A 17,044-nucleotide genomic window follows, 5' to 3' on the forward strand; every position below is an offset into this window, starting at 1 on the left:
ATGATAAAGGAAACATGGTTTTCAATAGAGACTACAGAATGTTATCTTCAAAAAGAGTGTATTAAGGTTTCTTAAGATTTGGCAACGCCCGCCTAACATCCCTAGTGTTACAGGCGTCCATTACGGTAAGTCCGTTTACCATCAGACAGGCCGTATGCTTGTTTGCCACCAGTATAAAAAAGGGACGGTCTATGTTCAGCAGTGAACAAGTAACGGCAGATGTAATAATAATAACTTTCTTAAAGTTGACTACATACTTTCTACGTGGACATAGTATAGAAACTTTCATTAAAATCCAAATTTAATTTAATTATTTATTTATTTGTGTCCATATCATCATATGTAGATTATTGAAAAATCTATGAAACATCTGAAGGCATAGCAATAGTTAGGAAGGGACATTGAGGGGCAATGCCCTACTATAAAAGGCCCAATACCCTATCTTTAAATGGAGTGTCCCAATAAAATTAGAGAAAGTCGCTTTTTCAGTTAATTATGGCCATGGCCATTATTATCTGCCCTACCAAAAAGTTCTTACCTACCATAAGCTTGGGTCTAGCTACGGCCCTGCTTGAAGAACATCATAAAAGTAAAACAGCTCGACCATTCGAGCCATTAACATTAAAATTCATCATAAATATGTTTAAGATCATGTTAAAGTCCCTCGTTTCCATGTCTCTCAAGTTCTATTAATTTTTAATCGACTTCAAAAAAAGAAAATTCTTAATTCGGTTTTTTATTTATATATTAACTAATTTATTACAATAATGTCATTACAGATCTTTTGGCCTAATGCGACAACATTTAGCTATTATAATACTTATATCTATGTTACATAGCATTCGAGTAATAAAACAATGACCTTTCTGTGAACTTTTTATCGTCAATACTTCGTCACTCTCCTCTCGGCTTGGAGTGCCATCTGCACTCGCCCCTGCACGCGCCCGGTGAAGCTGTTAAGGTCATCTGTGGCCAACAGCAAGTACAGCTCGAAAAAATCTGTCGATTTCTCCGTTGAACAATTAAATATATCAATTTTGGCGTCTTCGCTTAACATCTCAAGCAAAAGAATCGCTCTGGTGATTGGCGTGAATTGCTGAAGATTAGTTCACAAAGAGTACCTCGAGCAAAGCCGATTCGGCCCTTCTAAATATATGTTTGTTGCATCAAACTTCGTCATTTATAAACCGATTTGGAAAATTCCTTTTTTTTAATTTACTCGTACTTTCAGACTAGTCCTTTATAAATTTCTTTAAAATTGGATCTTCAGTTTAGTTTTGAAATAAAAATTACTGGTTTTTTTTATTTTGGAATTAAATCTTCTTATCCTGATAAGATGTTGCTATAGTCTTGTCCAGATCAGAAGGTATTGATCAATTTTTTTATCATATCCACAGACTCGTTCTCTCCCATACCTTCGATATATGCAGTTGCTTTCTTCGCGTGATCCTCGTAAAGTTTCTTCGTCTTATCAACAGCGTCTGTTTTCAATATATTAAACTTCAAATCTTCATAATCAACGTCCTTAATATCATTCTTGCCTTGATCAATTATTTTATACAAATCCGGATTGCCTTCCAACGCGAAGAGCACAGGGGCGCTTGCTAAGCAAAACTGGTCTTTACTGTCTGATGTTAACTGTTGAAGTTCTGTAGCAGCCTGCCAAGCTAAACCCACATGGCACCCGAAATGGTATGCGTAGTTCTCCATCTCTTTACTCTGTTTGTTCAACACCATAGCCGCCTGACATCCCCTTCCTAATAAGCTGACGCCATTAAAAACAGTTCTAGCTGTCCATTCTCTTCTAGGTTTACCAATTACTTGATCGACACTAATGGATGTAGTATCGAATGTGATCTGGTAATCCTCACCTGAAGTTTTAGGTTTCCCTGGCAAAGGCATGTTCTGTTCATCTCTCTCCCCGAAGAATTCGCCTTCGGATAGATCTTTTAAAGCCGTAGATATAATATAGGACACATCAGAGTTCCTGAGACCAGCTAACATACCGTTTGCTGTAACTAGCAAGTAATCACCGAGCAGAAGAGCAATTTTATTCCCGAAAATTGCTGATTCTGTATTCTTGGAACGTTTCGCAAAAGGTACATTCACGATACCCCGGTGAATTAAGTGTCCCGTTCTGATCATTTCGGTTAGTTCCGCTAATATCCTTTGCTGTTCTTCGACTTTCTTCACCGGCAGTGTTGAGGTGGTCTTCACCGATTTGGAGAGCAGTAAGATGATGAGCCCCCAGGGTTGAAGGTTTTTAGAGTCACCGTAGAGAACGTTCTTAGCTGTCTGCATCACAAGGTGATTGCTACCGACCTGTAATTAAAAAAAATAAATTAAATTTTAAGTAATTACAAATATTATTTACAACCATGGCCGTATGGTCCCAGCATAGAATAGGCCACCCCTTCCTTTCCAGTGGGTGTAGTGAGAGGCGACTAAGAGAACTTAATAGTTGAGGAATAGGCAGCAGCGTCCCTCATAAAACATCTCTAAAAGCTTGACTGCGGTTGCCAACCCACCTGCCAAACGTGGCAACTACTGGCAAAACTCCACTTATGGGGGAGGCTTATGTTCAGCAGTGGACAATTAACGACTGAAATGGTGACGATGATTTGTGGCCTATTCTATGCTGGGACCACACGATCAATAATAATAATAATTATATCGCAACTCGAAATTCCTCATATTTTTGCTCTATAATTGTGGTTAAAACCGGATAGTATGGGGGAAAAGGGATTGTTAGTAACGGGGTCCAATAGCACCATTGCTAACAATATACCCTCTCAGGTCGACCTCTACGCGGTTCCCCCTGGGAACCATCATGGATAATTCTTGTCGAATTCATCATGGTGGGCTAACTGACCTGCTTTCATCGTCACCTATCATCCCTCACTGGTGCCCCGCCAGCGTATACTGTTAGCACAGGCGGGGTTACCATTCCATTAATCATGCATTAAAAAAAAAACCAGATAGTACAACATTCGATATTGAAAAGTCGATTGCTTAGGTACCTCTGTCCCATTCGTGTTTCAACCGTGAAGCAGTTGTGTTTGCATAGCTGTGTTTCAGTTAGAAGGGTGGGATATGGCGTGAATTTACTGGGTACAGAGGAATAACATCTAAGTCCTTAGGAATTGCAACGCATGGGGGGTATCATGGGCGAAACAGTATACTCTGTATGTCCACGGTACTGCTCATGTCTGTAGACGACGGTTACCACTTTCCATCAGGTGGGTCGTTGCTTGTTTGCCATTCTAAGTTGTATAGAAAAAAAATCATAATTTTTTTTTTTATTAAGTAAATACTTTTGTGCATTCACTTCTAATTGGGTACCTCCTTCTTTTTGTAGTTGGTTGAAAAGGTTGGTAGCATCCGGTGACCCTGCCACTAATAATCGTGCGAATTAGTTATGTCAACTCATAGTTTACCCTTGAAACTGTGATAACGAGCGTCAGCTTCTATTGAATTTTCTATATAATACACTATATGACATATGTATATAATACACATAAGGATCTAATATCACAAAATATATATATATATATATATATATATATATATATATATATATATGTATATGTATATATATATATATATAGAATAGATAGAACTCGTATATATATATATGCATGCATGCATGCATGGCTGTGTTTCGGTTTGAAGGGTGGGATGTGGCACAGAGGAATAACACCTGAGTCCTCAGGAACAGCAACGCATGGAGCTATCATGAGCGAAACAGTATACTCTGTTATGCCCATGGTACTGTTCATGTCTATAGGCGATCTATAGGCGGTTACCACTTTCCATCAGGTGGGCAGTCAGCTTGTTTGCCATTCTGAATTGTTAAAAAATACTCTATTAGTCTCATTAAGACCCGTAATTTTTTTTTCAATATCTTCACGTACTGACATTGTCTAGTTACAATTTAATTATATTAGTATTTTATTTTTGAAATTTATGAAATAAAATATAAATAAAAATACCAAATATTTATAGAATTAATTAAAATTATTAAAACTACCGTTAGCATGAATATGCGTTATGTTTTCCCCCGTGAAAGTATACAATATTCTTCGGCAATATAGTTGTAGGTTTACGTGTCTCCACTTTCTAATGCTTTCACTGCTTAGAGACAAGTTTTATAAAAAAAATATTGTTTATGGCCAGAACTTGTTACTTTTTAATTGACTTCAAATAGAATGAGATTCTCAATTTAGTTGTATTTTTTTTTATATTTAAAATTGTATTCTACAAAGAAAAAAATATTTCAATTATGGCAAAATCGGTTATTTTGATTTGAAAACTAAACAACTGAACCAATTTTGATTAAATTTCTATGCGACCAAATTGTAAGTATTCCTTACAGATAAAAAACGAATTTCTCAAATTTTATTTATTCAATAATATTATTTAAAAACCCATTTAAAAAAGAAAAAGAAAAAAAAATGTAAATTCTAACGCTTATCTATACGCTTTTTTATTTATATGAAATTATTTTACACCATACGAAGTATTTTCTTTTATAGCCGAAAAAGTGTCTACAAATTATAGAAAAATAAATTATTTACGTATATATCATATGCAATCCATAAATAAAATTAAACAAATAAAAGAAATAAATAATAGTTATTCTATAATTAAAATAAATTAAAAAGTTAAACTTACCAATTTTCTCAGATACAGCGCCAGATTAGCGAACTCGTCACTCAGCAAGCATCTTAAATTCATAAAAGAGGTCGGATATCCGACGACTTTCTCTGCGTCCCTAATTGTGTTGCTCCAATTTGTGAAAGGAGGTCTCAGCAGTATCAATATTTCATCTTTCGTCAAACTGGCCACTGTCGATTCGTATCTTTTTTGAAAAAGGAACGGCGACGCGCGCCTTAGAACGCGGGAAACCGCGTACGACACTGACATTGTTTATGATATAACTTTTTTTATTTTTTAGAGCAAAGGTGAGATCGTTATATTGCCTTCCGTATCAGCATGCAGCTGACCGAGAAATGCTTCTATAGTCGAATAGGTACCTATGGTAACAGCTCTCGATTTAAGGGTTACCATGTCTGTCTTTCACTTTACTCTATATTATATATTAATTTATTTATTTATTTATTCCTACGTATGATAATACATCTTGTTTTTATTTGAAGGCTTTATTCTGTGGCTTTATCTAACTTTTCTTTTTAATTTTAATATAAACCGAAGTAAAAATTATAAGTAAGAATTAGCCGGCCATAGATATCGAAAAAATCTGATGGGAAAAATACATTCTCTAGTGGCGAACTAGTTTATAAAAACTCAGTGACCTACCATGAATAAATGTAGCGAAGAACTTATGTGTTGAAAGAAGTCATAGATGCAAATGGCTTAGGAAGTTAGGACCATTCAGTTTATCAAAATCGGTTCAGCAGTTTATTTTTAAATCAAAATATCTTGTTCTGCCACGATTGAAGTGAATGCTTTTTTTTTTGTGGAACGGAATTTACTGGTCATTAAGTTCTTTTTAAAGAGAGTATATTAATTTTTAATAGCCTCCGAATCTATAAAAAATCTTAATACAGACGTCGTAAACTCCTCACTATTAGGTAAAAAATATTAATCTAGCAACACCGCTGATCTTGACCGTGAAGAGAAACGCGGCAGCTCAAGTTACTTCTCCACATAAATAACACAGTACAGAAATTAATATATCCATTCAATTTCAAACCCTAAGTTTCTTAAGATAGAGACTACGAATTAACATTTCGAAAGCATCATTAAAATTGTTCAGTTACACGCAACAATTCTATCGAGAGCTGTGTTTTATATGACATTTTATGGGAGAGAGGGCTCGATTTAATATTGATAATTTGAAACGACTTTTTTATTAGATTTTTTTTTATTCATAATGTATCCAAGATACTTCCGACCAGTTTCATTATAATTGTAATCCAATATGAGAAAATAGGTTAGAAAGATAACTAGGTGTTTTTTTTTTTGTTGGATGAAAATGGATCGGTAACTCGGCTTGCGTTAACGGGATATGCTGGCGGGGCACCAGTGAAGGGTGATAGCTGAGAATGAAAACAGGCCAGTTAGCCCACCATGATGAATTCATCAGGAATTTTAACCATGATAGTTTCCAAGGAGACCAGGAAAAAGGTCGACCTGTTGACCTCCTCTCACCCTCCCCCCAATAACTAGGTGTTTGGACTTATTATTATAATATAGACTTTGATAATTATTTTTGTAATAGTAGTGTTAGTTTGTATCATTCATCTGCTTGAAAAATCGATTTTTATCTGAAAGGTTTATAACTTATAGGTTAGGCTCATAGAAATCTGAAGAGTACGACCAATCTGTAAGTATATCCTTTCAGATAAAAAAAGAATCCAAATCGGTTTAAAACTGATGGATTTATGAAGTAACAAAAAATCAAATTAAGAATTTCTTACTGGCATAAAACAAAACTGCCAAACGTAGCAACAACTGTCAACTCCCTCCCCCCCCCCCTCTTTCTTAACGCTAACAAGCAGGATGCAATATATTTATCAGATTAATAAAACCAAAATATAAATTAAAAATATAAAATATTTATTTAATAAGTATCTATATATTAAATATCTTTTACAACTAATACATTTTTATATCTGATATCTGAATAGGTGGATATCAGTCCTAGTGAGTGTTCATACCTTTACCACAGATAATATAATACTATACTTTACTATGTCTATGGTTCTTACTTCAGCTTACTGAAGTGTAACAATGTTGCAATTATCTGACAATTTTATTTATTTTTATTTCATAGTATTTATGGTAGGTTTCAAGTATGTATTGATTAATTTTTTTTATACCACAAAATTGGCAAACCCACATATAACCCGTCTGTTAGTAAAAAATCAGATGCTTCTTATTTTAGAACCATTTTTTTTAATTTTAATCACAAATACAATTTACATTTTTTTTTAAACCAGTCTTTTTCTCTTTAGCGCGTTTTCCTTTTTACTTTTTCTTTCTCTAATGGGCCCCATATTTTTTTCGTTATAGACCATTGTAAATAATAAAAACCTAAGCATAATATTACGATAAAACCCATCACAATATAGAAATATACGGTTCCGTATATCTTCTGGAATATAGGGTACACCCATCTCCTGCTATCCATATACGTGTAGATTAACCTAAAAAGAAAAAAAAAAATACAATTATTTAAAAGTCGAAAAATATTTTTAAGAACTTTTTAAAAGCCCTTATAAGGTAATCCGCCGGGGGGGGAAGCGATTAATAGTAATGGAGACTGAGAATCCCATTGCTAGCAATATACCCAGCCAGGTCGACCTCCTCGCGGTTCCCCCTGGAAACTATCATGGTTAATTCCTGATGAATTCATCATGATGGGCTAACTGGCCTGTTTTCATTCTCATCTATCACCCTTCACTGGTGCTCTGCCAGCGTATCCCGTTAGCGCAGGCGGGGTTACCATACCATTTTCACCCATCAAAAAGAAATATAATCCGCCATCTTGTGGCGACAAACATTTTAAAATTATGTTATTTATTTAATCATTACCTACTTTTCAATACATTTAATTTGATACCCATATTCATATGTACATCATCCGCCATGTTGTGGCGGCGGCCATTTTGAAAACATTACATTATTAAATGTTGCGTATTCAGCTAAAATAATATTAAATAAATATACTTACACACTCAAATACAATCCTAGGTATAATACCAAATGCAGTACATTCTTGACGTGTGACTTAGGAACAGATCTAGGCTGGAAAAGTACCTCCCAAAGTGCTATAGGTATTATAGCTGTATGCATTATATGGTTTGAAGTTGGAGTCACTATTTGGTCCAAAAATGGAGGGAAAATTAAATTTCTATCTATCACATATAAAGTCCAGAAGAATGTAAAGACCAGCTGCAATAAAAATAATATACATGTTAGCGAATTTATTAAAAAATAATAAATTTATCTGTAAAAAAATATATTTAAACTAATTGCTCGCTACTTCGAAGATACATAGATAGACAATAAAGAGGAACTCTGTTTATTGTTTCTTCCAAAAGATTACAATAATAAATGTATTATACAAACTATACCAAAAAAATATTACACTAAGAAAACAATGGGCGGCCTTATCGCTAAAAGCGATCCCCTCCAGGCAACCTTTGGATGGAGAGGAGTAATTATAAACAGTAGGACTGGAGGCACGAAATTTGTATGTGTACTTCGTACGTATCAATGTAATCGGTGTTTTTTCAACGTGGGTCCTTCGCCCCACATGGGGGCAATTTAATAGTTAAGGGAGGACAATTAAAAAATGGACTCGAAGCGATTTTAACGCTTTTGCTCCAAGCCATTTAAATACAATGCTACGAGTAGATATCGGTGCCAAATTTACCAAAAAAAAAGTATATTAAAAAAAAATTCTGTAAATATTTATTAGGTATAATTTCGTATGACATTACCAAAATATCAACTGCGCAATTAGAGTCATCAAGTAAACATTGTCGGGAAAAAATTATATATGGGGGCATAAAAATTTTAGAAATGTTCAAATGGGACACGACACAAAAAAGGTTGGAAAACATTTAATGAAATAACTTCTAGATGGTATACCAAAGTCAAATACATCAAGTTTTTAGTTAGATCTTCAAGAACCTAATTGGAAAAGCTCATCCAATTTGGTGCAGCAGTTTTTGTGCGATGCCGAAAAGCAAATGTATTCATAAGATTTTTAGTCATAGAGGGAGACTTTGTACAAAAGTCGATTGCTTGGGTACCTCTGTCCCATTCGTGTTTCAACCGTCAAGCAGTTGTGTTTGCATGGCTGTGTTTCGGTTTAAAGGGTGGGATATGGCGTGAATTTACTGGGTACAGAGGAATAAATCCTGAGTCCTCTGGAATGGCAACGCATGGGGGATATCATGGGCGAAACAGTATACTCTGTTATGTCCATGGTACTGCTCATGTCTATAGGCGACGGTTACCACTTTCAATCAGGTGGGCCGTCAGTTTGTTTGCCATTCAAAGTTGTATAAAAAAAAATATAAAAAAAAACCTCATTGAATAGTTTCAATGCAAATATAATGTTTTAATAGCAAATAACGATATTACGTCTATAAATATAGACATATTGTCTATGGTTACGTACCAAAGTAGAAGGCCAAACGATAGCAGCAAAAAGCGTATCCCTGAATCCTTTGAGATATTTCGGCAGCTCATAGTTTTTCTTTGAATTCTTTAAAACCATAACATCGCATGTCAGACCACAGACTGCATAGAATATTTGCAGGAACTGTAAAAAAAAAATAATACCACTATAACATAATAATATCGGGGAGAAAGGGATTGTTAGTAATGGACACTGAGAATCCCATTGCTAGCAATATACCCAGCCAGGTCGACCTCCTCGCGGTTCTCCCTGGAAACTATCATGATTAATTCCTGATGAATTCATCATGATGGGCTAACTGGCCTGTTTTCATTCTCATCTATCACCCTTCACTGGTGCTCCGCAAGCGTATCCCATTAGCGCAAGCGGGGTTGCCATACCATTTTCACCCATATAAACCGCAAATTTGCAATCAAAAGTACTAATAACCAACAATTTTCAGTCAAAACCACTTTTTTTTTACTTTTTGACTGATTTTCCTAGTCAATAGTACTTTTGACTGGTTAAGAGTTTTGACTGCAACATATAGATACATACAAATGTCCAACGTGTGAAATATCGAGTTCTCATTTCCATATAGCCTCTGATGTATGGGTCCGCCATTATATGCTTCGGTTTGGGTTGTCCCATAACATACAAGTTTCCAACGTGAAGGGTGATGGTTGCCACGTAGCCCAATATACGAAGGTAAACGTGACGAGACATCCTGAAATAAAAAAAGAAAAAAAATTATATATTTATCATGTGGAGTGGAGACCGCGAATCGGCAAGCGTAGTGTTTTTGTATTGACGATAATGGTATGGTAACCCCGTCTGCGCTATCGGTATACGCTGACAAGACACCAGTGAAGGATGATAGGGGAGAATAAAAAGGTATTAAAAGGAATTTACTAGGTACACAGGAATAACACCCGAGTCCTCAGGAATGGCAACGCATGGGGGGTATCATGGGCGAAACAGTATACTCTGTTATGTCCATGGTTATGTCTGTTATGGCTCATGTCTATAGGTGACGGTTACCACTTTCCATCAGGTGGACCGTCAGCTTGTTTGCCATTCTAAGTTGTATAAAAAAAAAAGGTAAGTCAATTAGCCCATCGTGATGAATACGCCTGAAATTCAACATGATGGCTTCCAGGAGAGATCACGTGGAGGTCGACCTGACAGGATATATTGCTGGCAATGGTACTTGTAGTCCGCATTACTAACAATCCCTTCCAACGGATAGATAAGATTAATTATGGTCACGTGTAGGTCCCTTTACTGTAACACGCGGGAGAATCCGCGGGTTACAGCTAGTAATATGTAGATATTTTTTTTATACCACTGAGGTGACAAACAAACATACGGCCCACCTGATGGTAAGCGGTTACCGTAGCCTATGAACGCCTGCAATATCAGAGGTATTACGCGCGCGTTGCCGACCCTGAAGAAACCTCTTTACCCCCCTTTTGAAGATTTTACTACCTATATCGTTTTATGAAAATAATAAAATAATTTAACAGCTTCAATAAAATAATAATCAGGCGGTGATTAAAGAATAAAATAAAAATAAATTTGGTCACAACTTTAATGCCTAATGAAGGGGAGGGGGGATTAGTGAGTACTTTTTTTAATGGATGATAATGGAATGGTAACCCCGCCCGCGCTATCGGTTTACACCGGCGGGGCACCAGTAAAGGGTGACAGGTGAGGATGAAGGCAGGTCAGTTGGCCCATAGTGACCATTTAAGCACTATGGTTTCCAGGGGTAACCGCGTGGAGGTCGACCCGACAGGGTGTATCGCTAGCAATGGGTCTGTTAAATCTGATAACTAACAATCCCTTTCCCCTCAATGGTTAGTAATAGAGTCTACCAGCCACGCGGTTTCCCCTGGAAACAATGGCGGCCGATTGTTTGTCGAATCCATTACGATGGCTTAACAGGTATGTTGTTTATTTCATCCTCCCCTGGTGCACCGCCAGTGTATACAGGGTGTCCAAGAAGTCGACGTCAAGTCGGAATCTGGTAACGTAACACCTTATATAAGAAAATAAGGTGTAAGTAAGGTGTTATAACAATATATATACCAGAGGGAGACTTTGTACAAAAGTCGTTTGCTTGGGTATCTCTGTCCCATTCTTGTTTCAACCGTGAAGCAGTTGTGTTTGCATGGCTGTGTTTCGCTTTGAAGGGTGGGATATGGCGTGAATTTACTAGGTACAGAGGAATAACACCTGAGTCCTCAGTCATGAGGCGAAACAGTATACTCTGTTATGTCCATGGTACTGCTCATGTCTATAGGCGATCAGGTGGGCCGTCAGCTGTATAAAAAAAAAAAAAAACACTTTATAAACTTTAAATATCACGATTGGTAAACTGACCTACCTTTTCACCCTCAAGTGTCACCCCTCACTGGTGCCCCGCTAGCGTATGCCGTTGGCGTAGGTGTGAACACCGTTCCATTCCCATTGATTAAAAAAGAGTACCCATTGAACGAAAAAATATACACGGATCGGCCGTGTATCAAATTATACCCAAATCCATTCACCGTTTTAATAATTGAATAACAATAGATAAATATCGGGGGGAAAGGGATTGTTAGTAATGGAGACTAAGAATCCCATTGCTAGCAATATACCCAGCCAGGTCGACCTCCTCGCGGTTCTCCCTGGAAACTATCATGATTAATTCCTGATGAATTCATCATGATGGGCTAACTGGCCTGTTTTCATTCTCATCTATCACCCTTCACTGGTGCTCCGCAAGCGTATCCCATTAGCGCAAGCGGGGTTGCCATACCATTTTCACCCATATAAACCGCAAATTTGCAATCAAAAGTACTAATAACCAACAATTTTCAGTCAAAACCACTTTTTTTTTACTTTTTGACTGATTTTCCTAGTCAATAGTACTTTTGACTGGTTAAGAGTTTTGACTGCAACATATAGATACATACAAATGTCCAACGTGTGAAATATCGAGTTCTCATTTCCATATAGCCTCTGATGTATGGGTCCGCCATTATATGCTTCGGTTTGGGTTGTCCCATAACATACAAGTTTCCAACGTGAAGGGTGATGGTTGCCACGTAGCCCAATATACGAAGGTAAACGTGACGAGACATCCTGAAATAAAAAAAGAAAAAAAATTATATATTTATCATGTGGAGTGGAGACCGCGAATCGGCAAGCGTAGTGTTTTTGTATTGACGATAATGGTATGGTAACCCCGTCTGCGCTATCGGTATACGCTGACAAGACACCAGTGAAGGATGATAGGGGAGAATAAAAAGGTATTAAAAGGAATTTACTAGGTACACAGGAATAACACCCGAGTCCTCAGGAATGGCAACGCATGGGGGGTATCATGGGCGAAACAGTATACTCTGTTATGTCCATGGTTATGTCTGTTATGGCTCATGTCTATAGGTGACGGTTACCACTTTCCATCAGGTGGACCGTCAGCTTGTTTGCCATTCTAAGTTGTATAAAAAAAAAAAGGTAAGTCAATTAGCCCATCGTGATGAATACGCCTGAAATTCAACATGATGGCTTCCAGGAGAGATCACGTGGAGGTCGACCTGACAGGATATATTGCTGGCAATGGTACTTGTAGTCCGCATTACTAACAATCCCTTCCAACGGATAGATAAGATTAATTATGGTCACGTGTAGGTCCCTTTACTGTAACACGCGGGAGAATCCGCGGGTTACAGCTAGTAATATGTAGATATTTTTTTTATACCACTGAGGTGACAAACAAACATACGGCCCACCTGATGGTAAGCGGTTACCGTAGCCTATGAACGCCTGCAATATCAGAGGTATTACGCGCGCGTTGCCGACCCTGAAGAAACCTCTTTACCCCCTTTTGAAGATTTTACTACCTATATCGTTTTATGAAAATAATAAAATAATTTAACAGCTTCAATAAAATAATAATCAGGCGGTGATTAAAGAATAAAATAAAAATAAATTTGGTCACAACTTTAATGCCTAATGAAGGGGAGGGGGGATTAGTGAGTACTTTTTTTAATGGATGATAATGGAATGGTAACCCCGCCCGCGCTATCGGTTTACACCGGCGGGGCACCAGTAAAGGGTGACAGGTGAGGATGAAGGCAGGTCAGTTGGCCCATAGTGACCATTTAAGCACTATGGTTTCCAGGGGTAACCGCGTGGAGGTCGACCCGACAGGGTGTATCGCTAGCAATGGGTCTGTTAAATCTGATAACTAACAATCCCTTTCCCCTCAATGGTTAGTAATAGAGTCTACCAGCCACGCGGTTTCCCCTGGAAACAATGGCGGCCGATTGTTTGTCGAATCCATTACGATGGCTTAACAGGTATGTTGTTTATTTCATCCTCCCCTGGTGCACCGCCAGTGTATACAGGGTGTCCAAGAAGTCGACGTCAAGTCGGAATCTGGTAACGTAACACCTTATATAAGAAAATAAGGTGTAAGTAAGGTGTTATAACAATATATATACCAGAGGGAGACTTTGTACAAAAGTCGTTTGCTTGGGTATCTCTGTCCCATTCTTGTTTCAACCGTGAAGCAGTTGTGTTTGCATGGCTGTGTTTCGCTTTGAAGGGTGGGATATGGCGTGAATTTACTAGGTACAGAGGAATAACACCTGAGTCCTCAGTCATGAGGCGAAACAGTATACTCTGTTATGTCCATGGTACTGCTCATGTCTATAGGCGATCAGGTGGGCCGTCAGCTGTATAAAAAAAAAAAAAAACACTTTATAAACTTTAAATATCACGATTGGTAAACTGACCTACCTTTTCACCCTCAAGTGTCACCCCTCACTGGTGCCCCGCTAGCGTATGCCGTTGGCGTAGGTGTGAACACCGTTCCATTCCCATTGATTAAAAAAGAGTACCCATTGAACGAAAAAATATACACGGATCGGCCGTGTATCAAATTATACCCAAATCCATTCACCGTTTTAATAATTGAATAACAATAGATAAATATCGGGGGGAAAGGGATTGTTAGTAATGGAGACTAAGAATCCCATTGCTAGCAATATACCCAACCAGGTCGACCTCCTCGCGGTTCCCCCTGGATACTATCATGGTTAATTCCTGATGAATTCATCATGATGGGCTAACTGGCCTGTTTTCATTCTCATCTATCACCCTTCACTGGTGCTCCGCCAGCGTACCCCGTTAGCGCAGGCGGGGTTACCATACCATTTTCACTCATAAAAAAAAAATAGATAAATATCATAACTTATAATTTTGCAAAATTTCACATTTATAATATTAGTCTAAAAATGGAATACCACAGAATAAATGTATAATAATTTAATATTTAAAAAAAGAACTTACGTGAGGTGAGAGAAACGAAGGCCGGTATAAACAAGTACACAATTACAATAAAATGTAACTCAAACTCCAATGACGAACATAGTCTGACGTGGCTGACACCTCTCTAATATCACTGCAGCACTAAATCAATTAAAATAAGATTCAAATCCCCACAGAAATATTTATAATTTTATTTTTTTCCAAATAGTAGTGATGCTACCTTTTTTTTTATGGAAAATACAGAGTACGCACGCGCAGAGCGGTTATAAACAAGGTCATAGACGCTGATGTGATAGACGCCGAGTAGCGAGTGACTAAGTGATGAGCCCAGTGTTGCCAGATAAATTGGAGCCCAAGTAACTTAAAGCCGCTTCAATTTTTTTTATTACAATATAACCTAAATCGCCCAAATTTAGAGTGAGTGAAGTTACCATCATTGGCGTATTTAAGATTATTTTTCAGTGGTTGTAGAAGAAAAGCAAGCCCGTTAAAAAAGACGAATATGTACTCTTGTACATGTCTGCGAAAATTTTCTCGCATCCTGCACCAAACTATTCTGGGATGGACACAGCCTACTCAGTCCCCTCCTCTAAATATTCATGTAACTGAGAGCTTAGTGTAATAATCACTGACAACTAAATTTTGTTTCCACATTTTTGTTTAAATAAAGTTTATAATATTATTAAAAAATGCTTACCATTCTAGTGATGACAAATTAGAAAAAGTTGCCAAATGTTACTAAAAAAATAATTAATAAAAAAATTATGCTCGTGAAACGTACATATAGCTCGCTACACGTTTTAGTAAACTTAAAGTTTGTAATTTATATTTAAATAAATAAATGTCCCTTTGTGTTCGTTTGTACGGAACTCTAAAAAAGTTAAGGTTGATAAGAATGGATTCGCTCTTCTAAAGTGAAAACTTTAATTTTAACGAATTCGAAACCATGCCATAAGAACGATACGTCATGTAACATACCTCGATATGAATTTAATAAGTTTTAATATGAAAATAAGAAGAAAGAATAAACATTATTTCTTTTATACACGTAACAATTATTAATTCACTCTTGCGCCACCTACTTACTTCTGTCTGTTCTCCTTTAACCAAAGGTTGTCTGTATGAGATTGCCCTAGTCATAAAACCACCTTTTGTATCTCTATGAATATACTTTAATCTGTATTTAATGCTAGTGTATTTCATTTCAATTGTTAACATGGCATTGTTTATTTTTATGTTACTAGTGCAATAAAAAGTTAAATAAATATTTTTTTTATATGCTACAGTGTAAATATTTCAGTAAATACATTTTACCTTTGATAGCTGTCTCAGTCTCTTACTTCATTCTTATTAAATTAGTAATAAAATAGTAAACCCGAATACGTATTTAAAAACAACTTACTATCTTTTCTGTTAAGGTTCTAATAAAGCAACATAAAAACCGCCAAAAGTAATTAAACTAATTTCAGTATAAATGTTCTTTATAATCCAAAATGGTCGAATTTTTTTTTTCATAATAGCTAAGAATTTAACGATAAATTTTCTTTATATCTTAAAATGGTCGAAGTATTTTTTTACGAGTCTGCTGTCCCGACACACTTCTAGATAGCCTAAAAGGCACATTATCGCGTAATCTGGCAACACTAAAGAAGCCTGATGAGGTAGGTAACACAAGTGGTAGGTAACGGTTTTGGTATCGATTTACCGTGCGTCGCGCATTGAATATCTAGTATCGATAATATGCGTGTATTTTTTTTTTATATATCCAATTTCTTTGTATTACAAAATAGAGGGAAAGAATATATTTAATGCCTGTGTATTAAATATTATAGTATAATAATAATATGGTATATAAACTGGGCAGTTTATAATATTATATCACATATTTCTAATGAAATACCTAAATATTTTTGTTAAGGTTTGTAACCCAACCCTTAAACAACTGTAATCATATCAGCCTTTTACTTTACACTCTTGATCTATAAGCCTCCCACTTGGGGTGTTTTACCAGTAGTTGCCACGCTTGGCAAATCGATTGACAACCGCAGTCAGGTTTTGGAGATGTTAACTGTCCACTGCTAAACAAAGGTTTCCTTATAGGGTTTTGCCAGTAGGTGCTACGCTTGGCAGGCGGGTTGGCAACCACAGTTAGGCTTTTTATGATGTTTTAAGAGGGACGCTGCTGCCCATTTCGCGCCCTCCCTTAGTCTCCTCTTACGACACCCACAGAACAGGAAGGGATGGCCTATTCTATGCCGGGACCACGGCCATAACCAAATAACTGCAAACAACTGTCAAATTACACAAATCTATCAACAACAATATAACGCATCAATTAGCACCGGCTTTAAACAGATTTTGTCTTTTAAATTAAAAATTTCTCAGTTTATTTTCGTTTTTGGTTTCATTTTTCTTTTTTTATATCAGTTCATTTTTTTAATCAAGCTTATATTGTAAATCCTACCGATTGCAAAAAGAATCCTAAAAATCAATGCATAATTGACAATGTAATCGCTTAAAGCAATTGCAAGAATCCTATTTTGGTTTAACAGCCCTTTATAGATA

At 36.6% G+C, this 17,044-nt stretch overlaps 2 protein-coding genes across 2 annotated transcripts; both read right to left on the reverse strand.

Annotated features, from left to right (window-relative positions):
• Positions 1 to 727: 727 nt before the first annotated feature.
• On the reverse strand, positions 728 to 5,021 carry LOC113516249 (all trans-polyprenyl-diphosphate synthase PDSS2-like). The gene is made up of 2 exons (XM_026900644.3): positions 4,675 to 5,021; positions 728 to 2,322 (listed from the first exon to the last, which is right to left on the reverse strand). The coding sequence occupies exons 1-2, from the start codon at positions 4,924 to 4,926 to the stop codon at positions 1,360 to 1,362; spliced, it is 1,215 nt and encodes a 404-aa protein (XP_026756445.2). The 5' UTR covers positions 4,927 to 5,021; the 3' UTR covers positions 728 to 1,359.
• A 1,540-nt stretch (positions 5,022 to 6,561) lies between these two features.
• LOC113516109 (androgen-dependent TFPI-regulating protein-like) lies at positions 6,562 to 9,884 on the reverse strand. Its single transcript, XM_052898390.1, has 4 exons — positions 9,716 to 9,884; positions 9,158 to 9,301; positions 7,700 to 7,920; positions 6,562 to 7,172 (listed from the first exon to the last, which is right to left on the reverse strand). Exons 1-4 carry the CDS (start codon positions 9,881 to 9,883, stop codon positions 6,977 to 6,979), a joined length of 729 nt encoding a protein of 242 aa, XP_052754350.1. The 5' UTR covers position 9,884; the 3' UTR covers positions 6,562 to 6,976.
• Positions 9,885 to 17,044: the final 7,160 nt, after the last annotated feature.

The sequence above is a fragment of the Galleria mellonella genome, unplaced genomic scaffold (assembly GCF_026898425.1).
Source record: "Galleria mellonella isolate WM207_F2 unplaced genomic scaffold, CSIRO_AGI_GalMel_v1 utg424, whole genome shotgun sequence".
NCBI classification, from domain to species: Eukaryota; Metazoa; Arthropoda; class Insecta; order Lepidoptera; family Pyralidae; genus Galleria; species Galleria mellonella.